We start from the raw sequence: 8,296 nt of genomic DNA, 5'->3' as shown, positions 1-8,296 counted from the left end.
TGAAATTAAATATCCATATGTCTATTTTTATTAGAGAAATAATGTCAATAACAATAGTCCACTCTTCCGCCAGTCAACGTGAAAGAAATCACATCCTTCACAACAATATCCCTCCGCTCTCGTTCTCACATTGTTATTGTATTTAGGAAGCAGAAAGATTTTTTTTAATAACAAAAAAAAAATCAGACATTTATGTAGGAAGATCAAAAAATAATTTTAAAGTGACAAATCTAGAAGATTTCCGTCCTGGTAGATTTGGCGACACCGGGTGTTGAAAACGGTGAAATTCAATCTAATCTTTACATTAGATTATTTTCTTATGTCTCCAGTTCACAAAACTGCAGATGTGTATTATATATTGCAATACTTTAATCACTGGGCTCAGTCACCGTCAGATTGGGACAGAAATCTTCCCGAGTTTCACTTTACACGTGTCTCGATGAGCGGCTCCACTAACACTGACAGTCAATGAACACGTCACATCATAACGTCATCTTTAGCTTTAATTCTGCTCTCGACAATGTAACAAAAACACGTGAACAAAGCGTCGTTCGGGGGTAAAGCTTCAAAGAATCGAAACAAAAAAGGAAAAAATGATATTTGCAGCTGCTGTTGTTGTGATATAGGTTTTTCTTTGAACTTCATGATTGCCCCTCATCCCTTTAGAGTTATACAAGTATATTAATGGCAGAAGAAAATCTGAATGCAACACAAATGAGCCACATTTTATTCTATGGAGTGTTTGTTACATTTCTGGGTCTAACTTGCATCAAAACGTCAACGCAAATTTATTGTGCAATTACTGCAGGAGAGAAGTTGTGTCGGCTTGTTTTTACGCTGCTGTTGCTTAGTCAGAAGTCGTGACGATACCTTCAAATGCACATCTGGACTGTGTGAGTCCTGACGTACACATGAAGTGTTTGATAAAGTCTATGTACAAGCCTTCATTTTACCTGAGGTGGAAAAATAGAGAATGTAAAATTTTCTACTGGAAATGGGACAAAAAGGTAACGGCTCCCAAGATAAAAGTGCATGGGGTGTGTTTGGTTTGCTCACCAGAGGTTTTAAAGTGACACTGTGATCACTCCGAGTCTGGCTACTAATAATATGATGTAATGTGAGCGACATTCATGGTTGATTTTGCTCATCCATAGAAATAAGCTGCATCTGAACTGTGACCTTTCGGTTTCATAGAGCAGAGAGAACATGGACAGACGGAGCAGGATGTTGTTCCTTATTTCTGTGGGACCTTCTGCGACGTCATGGTCGTCATTTGCAGCACTGCTTCTTGTCCACGTGCAGGACCCGGTTGCAGCGCGGGCATGTGTGGTACGCGTCCTTGAAGTTTTTCAGGAAGAATGGAATCAAGCAGCAGCACAGGATTAACCTGAAACACACACACACGGACACACACGGATGTTAATGTCAGGTCTGAACGAGGCCTCACACAGCTCCAGTGCAACATACGAGAGTAAAAGAGTGAAGTATGGTATCATCTATAGCATCATCATTTAACCAATGATGCAGCCTTGTCTTTGGTCTGTATAGATATAGACAGACAGACGGTTAGATACTGTAGATGGATCCAGAGGGAAATTTAGGCAAAGCACATTTCACACTTTGAGGTAGATTCAAGGTTCTATGCAGGGACATTAAAAAACATAAAAAATAAAAGATGTAAAGAGATTTAACGAGGTAAAAGAAATAAAAGAACTTATAGTTAAAGGCCCTTAACTTCAAAAAGTTTTCAATCTGGTTTTAAAAAGCGTTTTTCCCTAAGACCAGTGCCTCGTGCACAGGGACAAGCTGCTCCCCCTGTGCCCTGGGTGCCACCAGCAGACCACTCCCCAGTGACCTCAGGGCTCCTGCAGGGCTGCAGTGGATTATCATGTCTGCTGCGTGTTTTGAAGAGATTTAAAATCAATCCTGTGGCTTTCAGGCAGCCGGTGTGAGGATTTAAGAAAAGGGCTGGTGTGGACTGTTTTTAGATTAGGTTCAAACTCTTTAAGTGTGGGTCTGTGCTCTGGTCGGGTCCCACTCACCCACAGCAGATGAAGAGTAAACACATCAGCCAGGCGTACGTCCCAGCTTTGTAGGTGACGTTGGTCATGACCTGCTGCTGACAGGAAGTGCAGGTGGTCATGCCGGCGTTTCGTCCCAGGTCGGGCTCGGGGCTCACAAACTTACTTTTGCCGCCCCCGCCATCGAGGCCTGCGCCGAGGCTGCCTCCGCCGCCACTCGTGTACACTGAGGAGGAGATGGGAGGAAACAGGGAATCAACATCGCTCCAGAGGAAACTGGTGTTTGAGGTGTTGGACATGACACCGTGACGTGATGCGGGGGTTTACCTGGCATGCCCACTCCAGCCGCCTGCGAGGAGGGAGGAGGGGTGAAAGGTGAATGCAGATGGTAAACCTTCACTCCATCGTTCTGACCCTCGACTGGACCAGGGCAGAGAGACACAGAGGGAGGAGGGAGAGAGAGTGAGCCAATCTGATGATGAGAGTGATGAAGATGATGGTGTGTGTGTGTGTTTGGGGGGGGGGACTCACCTGGTATCAGGTAGGGAGGGGGATCTTTCTTTGCTCCTGCACTCATTGTGCTGCAGAGACAGAAACAGAGTGTGAGGACGGATGCTCGTCATTAGAAGAGACATGTCCAGGATCTTTCTCAGTAACAAATATGCTGCTTGTTGCCTTCAGATGGAGCCAGAGTCCGACACAAGGACCTTTAAGGGTTTTATTTACACATGTATTTTGCCCAAACCTAAGAATTAGTTGTCCGCTCGGGGTATAAATACATATAAACTGCATTGTGTGGAGGTTTCTTTCAGTAATCAACCCCTCACAGCACATATGGTCAATAAAAGGACTTATTCTATTTGTCTCTTCTACTTTGAGTCTTTTAATTAATGATTACGAGACATTTAAACTGGTTTTAATTGCTTTTATCATTTCATCTGGTAAAGCACTTTGTAACTTTGTTTTGAAAAGTCCCACATAAATACAGGTTGTTATTATTTTTATTGTTTATTATTTTCCGAAGCAGCAGCAGTAAGAAATGCTGCTTTGCGTCAGCAGTCACCTCATAGAGCTCCGATTGGACATTAGAAGAGTAAACAGTGAATTATTGTTCGAGATTAAACCGAAGATTCACAAAATGTTCTTCGTTATTTCTAAAGGAAATAAACTACAATCGTAAACAGATCAACAGAATATGTGAATACTGTCTTTTTTCCCCTGAAGAAGCTGCCACAGCTTGACTCAAGTACACAAATCCATATTTAAATCACATCAATAAAATGCGCTGTCAGTCTGTCGACTGTGACTTATTGCTTCCTGCTCCGTCACATATGTGATACGTCTGCATCTGACAAAATACACCAGTGACTGAGCTGAAGAAGAATGTGAGCCATGAGGGAACGATCTTTCCGAGGAACGAGAAGTAAATTCTGCCTCAACAAGAACCTCACTGTGGGACATGAGATGAGATGAACTCTCTTCCTGTGACACCAATCTGACCAACAAATGATCAAACACCTGTGTGATGTAAAGTAAAGTAAAGTAAACTCTGCTGTTCTCTCCTGTTTATTCCCTTTTTCCTTTCATACAAACAAATGAAAACACACACACACACACACACTCGTAATTCATCAACTCAGTCCTTCATTTCTTGGAGATTGAACCAAAACCCTTCACTTGACTATTGTATAACAGCATTGCAGCATATGCATATTACAGACACACACACACACCCATATGTTGGTGCAGGAATGCCACCGGGCTGCATGCTTCTTCTCCCGGTGTCACGGACTGAGGGTGTGTCGACCAAACCTACTGGTGATGAGCTCACACGTCGCAGACTGAACTGCGGCCTCACATGAATAAGTCTGAAATCGGTCGAGCCGGCTCCTCTACAGGAAAACACCCTGACATCGTGTTGTGGGAATCACAAGATTCATTTACACACTTGTGACTGAACGTTAATGTGACATCAATGTGTCTCAGTTCTGGTAGATTCTGTGTGAGGGACTCTGTGTAATCGTCTCTCTGATAAACTGGCGGGTCCATTCCACTGTGCTATAAACAGCTGGTGGGACTTTAACTGGAGAATCTGGGAACGTGTTGGGTTTGTCACGGAAAACTGTTTAATCTGTTGTTTCCAGCAGCTTCAAAGTCTGTTTATTCCTTTTTCCTGAGGAGTATAATTGTCTAAAATGTCCTTTTTCCTTCTTTGCAGATTCAATAAGTGAAAATAAAAGCTCGGAGAAGCGTTGCACGGTGGTGTCACGGTGCTTTTAAGAGCTGTTAAAGGAAGAGGCCTTGATTTAATAGAGGATAAAAATAGACCAAATAGATGTACAGGAAAGAGCTGAGATGAAAAACCAGCCTCTGTGCTGAGGTTCCTGTCATCAGGCAGATGAGGCAGGGACTGGGTGCGGCTTCCGAAACATCAATCGGCCACATTGTACAGATACTTTAAAACGTCAATGCGGAAAGTTGGAGGCCGACAATTAAACAAAACACCCGCGGAGGCTGAGGAGTGGATTCGTGGAAGAAGAAGTGGGTGAGACTGATACTGGCTGAAGCTTTCAGGTGATTTCCAAGTGAACGCTACGACCTGGAGAGCTCAGTGAAGAAGGTGGATTTTTCATTTAGACACAGGTGTGGCCTCACTGTCACATCTGTGCCGGTCAAACCTGTGTGTGTGTGTGTCAGAGATGGTTTTCACTGTCTTTAATCCTCACCTGACAGAGGAAAGGTCATTTATTTCTAGTTATACTTGTGGAGCCAGGTCATTATTGATCTTTTACCTCTTATTATCATAACCATTATTATTTATGAACTTCTTTCTGTATTTTGACAATGATTTGTTGTTGTGCAGCACTTTCTACGCGTGAAGTGATCATTTTTACTATTATTATTATTATTATTATTAAAATGATTAAAAATACCCAAGTGATGACTTCGCTGAGATTCTCAGTCTGACGTCACTTTTAATCGACTCACTCAGAAAACGAAATGTGAAGTGACTTGACTCAAACACGTGTTTTAGCAGAAATTAAAAGTTCATTTGCAGTATTTTATGATCAGGTTAAAAACCCTACAACATCATATTATTCTTACAAATATCACAAGACTTACAACTTCGTTTTTTTCCTCGTACTTGTGGTTGTGGGATGATTTAAAAATGTTTGTAGATCAAACTGTCTGGTTCATGTATGTAGGAAAAGTGCCAAAAGTATTAGAACGATGTACATTTGGAGCACAGCCCCTTTTCAGCTCAGTTAATTCACAGCTCGTGTCGAGTCACTGACACTAACACTAGTTCTGCTACTTTTTTTTTCACACCCATCAAAATGCTAAACGCCTCAGGCAGAGGATATAAAAGTCTGACACTGTCACTCTCACCCCACCTTAGTTCAGTTTCACTCAAATTCTGCCGAATGCCAACGAGGACAAGATTATATCTTTCAACTCTTCAGACACTAAATAATGGTCTTTTTCTGCTGAGGTCGGTCCTGAGCTATTTATTAGATTCTGACTCGGGGGGAGTCTCTTGAACCAAATCACACACATTTAAACTCTTCTATGTGACCTGCTTCTATAAAAACTGATGTTCCTTTGAAATGATTAATGTAATAATTAAATCTCTTCTATTCACTGATCCTCCCAAGAAACTGTTCAGAGCCGGAAACCTCTGGACCGAGCAAAACATGAGACTTTACATCACAGCAACACCGACAGAAAAACATTAGATCATGTCTGTTCATATTAAATTTATTAATTTGTGCTTAGAGTAAGTGTTTTAATTTAAATGGGTTCACAATAGACGGACCCATCGTCTTTAAAAATACACTCTGATATAAACTATACGTTTGTCTGCAGCTGGAACGACTAGAAATCAGACATGTACACGCACATGTATATATATGTATATATGTATATGTATATATAATATTTAAGTTAAAAGAAGTGAGAAAGTCCTTCTCAGATAAAAAGCCAGACCATTTATCAAAACCTTAAATTCAATCGTCACAAATCAACCATCACCAAATGATTAAGAAAAAATAAGAAACCGAAGTTTTGAGAACGAGCAGGTGACTTACAGGACAAACGAGGAAGAATAAAGAAGCAAATTGAAGATTTGAAATGTCTGGAGCCTCTAAAACCTGTCGTGTGTCTCCACATTCCAGCAATAAAAACTTAACGACTCGGGTCCTAATAATGACTTTAATTAGAACTGGAGCATAAAGCCAGAGATAAATATTTAACCCACAGGAGACAAATGATTATTCAGCTATAGGCTTTGTTTTGATGTGTTATCTCTAAGATGTATAAGTAAACATCCTTTTCAGCCACAACATGTAACTTGTTGTTGATTTGCATCTCAGATTATCGTCTTTGTGCAGAATAACTCGCAGTGAATCGGTCCAAAACTTTCTTTTTCTGTCATCGAACCTTTTCCTTTAGTGCAAGAGAGTTTAAAGTTGAAGTCATCAGTGTGAAATCAAATCCTCTCTCTCCTGATATATTGATTTGTGATGCTCTTACCTTGGCGATGTGTCCGTGTCAGTATTCAGAGACGTGTGTGGTTTGCTGCTGATGTACAATCCAGATAGCTTGTAGCTGAGGCATCCACCTGTATCACCTGTATCACCTGCACCTGTCCCCGGACACACCCACGGCCCCGCCCACACGCACAAAGACTGATGGAATGAGTCACTCTCTGGTTTTAGGTGTAACTTCCAAAGACCGGAGCGGCCTCCTCTCTAACCTGTTCTTTGTTTCTCTGAGATTACTGAGGGAGTGTGTGTGTGTCTGTGTGACTTCAGGTGAACATAAGTTGTTGTTTTTGTCCTGGAATGTGACTGCATTGACGACGTAGAGGAACATAAGATATACATGCTCACACACACACACACACACACACACACACACACACACACACACACACACACACACCTTTAATTCAAACCCTCTTCCAAAATATGACAAGAATTCAGCATCGACCTCAAGGAAAAAAGCACTGGACCAACTCACCTTACGTATTTTTTTCAATGCAATCCAGTTCGATTTTATTTGTACGGCTGATCATGCAATGTCAATTTCTATTTTACGTTCTGACCAATCGGTGCAGGAATTAAAAACTGCTAAACTAAAAGCAAAAGTTTGACATTTTGGAAAATATATACGATTTCTTAGCTTGGAGCCAGCTCTTATCCGTCTGTTGAAAATAAGGCTACGGCCAACACCCTGATGGAGAAACAGCTGGAAACAAACTCAACACAGTTTTACTTTGTTGGTTTAATCTGTGCAAAGAAACTATTTAATCCCTTTCGAGTTATTTCATTCGATTGTAGTATAAAAACGCCTGTGTCTGGGAGGTCCAGTCTCTGGTTCATCAGGATTCCTGCTACAATTGCAACATGAAGACAAAAGAACACTCCAAGCAACTCAGAGATAAGATCATTGAAAAGTATAAGTCAGGAGATGGCTACAAAAAGATTTCCAACTCACTGGACATCCCACAGAGTTCAGTTAAATCCGTCATTAAGAAATGGAAGGAGTGTGGCACTTGTTTAAATCTGCCTAGAGCTGGCTGTCCTCACAAACTGAGTGACCGGGCAAGAAGACGACTGGTGAGGGAGGCCACCAAGACACCTACGACCACTCTGAAGGAGTTAAAAGCTTCAGTGGCTCAGATGGGAGAGACTGTACATACAACAACTGGTTCTTCACCAGTCGAAGCTGTATGGGAGAGTGGCAAAGAGAAAGCCACTGTAGAAAAAAGCTCATATGAAATCTCGCCTGGAATTCGCCCAAAGGCACGTGGGAGACTCCAAGGTCAATTGGAAGAAGGTTCTTTGGTCTGATGAGACAAAAATTGAGCTTTTTGGCCATCAGACTAGACGCTATGTTTGGCGAACACCAAACACCGCACATCACCACAAACACACCATCTCCACCGTGAAGCATGGTGGTGGCAGCATCGTGCTCTGGGGGTGCTTCTCAGCAGCAGGCCCTGGAAGGCTTGTAAAGGAAGAGGGGAACATGAATGCAGAAAAATATCGCCAAATCCTGGAGGATAATCTGACTCAGTCTCAACGACCCCAAGCACACAGCTACACAGAAATGGTTCAAAGACAAGAAGGTGAATGTTCTGGAGTGGCCGAGTCAAAGCCCAGATCTCAATCCAATCGAGAATTTGTGGCTGGACTTGAAAAGAGCTGTTCACGCCCGATCCCCGAGCAACCTGACAGAGCTTCAGCTGTTTTGCAAAGAAGAACGGAGAA

General features: G+C 42.1%; 1 protein-coding gene across 1 annotated transcript; it reads right to left on the bottom strand.

The window, feature by feature from the left end:
* Positions 1 to 5: 5 nt before the first annotated feature.
* si:ch211-157c3.4 (Lipopolysaccharide-induced tumor necrosis factor-alpha factor homolog-like) lies at positions 6 to 6,665 on the bottom strand. Its single transcript, XM_035181838.2, has 5 exons — positions 6,555 to 6,665; positions 2,553 to 2,602; positions 2,349 to 2,441; positions 2,043 to 2,247; positions 6 to 1,387 (listed from the first exon to the last, which is right to left on the bottom strand). Exons 2-5 carry the CDS (start codon positions 2,596 to 2,598, stop codon positions 1,270 to 1,272), a joined length of 462 nt encoding a protein of 153 aa, XP_035037729.1. The 5' UTR covers positions 2,599 to 2,602; positions 6,555 to 6,665; the 3' UTR covers positions 6 to 1,269.
* Between the last annotated feature and the right edge of the window lie 1,631 nt (positions 6,666 to 8,296).

The sequence above is a fragment of the Hippoglossus stenolepis genome, chromosome 16 (genome assembly GCF_022539355.2).
Source record: "Hippoglossus stenolepis isolate QCI-W04-F060 chromosome 16, HSTE1.2, whole genome shotgun sequence".
Classification (NCBI taxonomy): Eukaryota; Metazoa; Chordata; class Actinopteri; order Pleuronectiformes; family Pleuronectidae; genus Hippoglossus; species Hippoglossus stenolepis.
The sequence above is the reverse complement of the archived record's forward strand: the minus strand, read 5'-3'. Positions and strand labels throughout refer to the sequence as shown.

Excerpts from the sequence above, each read along its gene's own strand:
- si:ch211-157c3.4 (XM_035181838.2), bottom strand. The coding sequence starts at position 2,598 with ATGAGTGCAGGAGCAAAGAAAGATCCCCCTCCCTACCTGATACCAG. Across the intron at positions 2,442-2,552 it reads CCCTCCCTACCTGATACCAG|TCGAGGGTCAGAACGATGGA; the intron begins GTGAGTCCCCCC and ends GCCCTGGTCCAG. Across the intron at positions 1,388-2,042 it reads TTACTCTTCATCTGCTGTGG|GTTAATCCTGTGCTGCTGCT; the intron begins GTGAGTGGGACC and ends TGTGTGTTTCAG.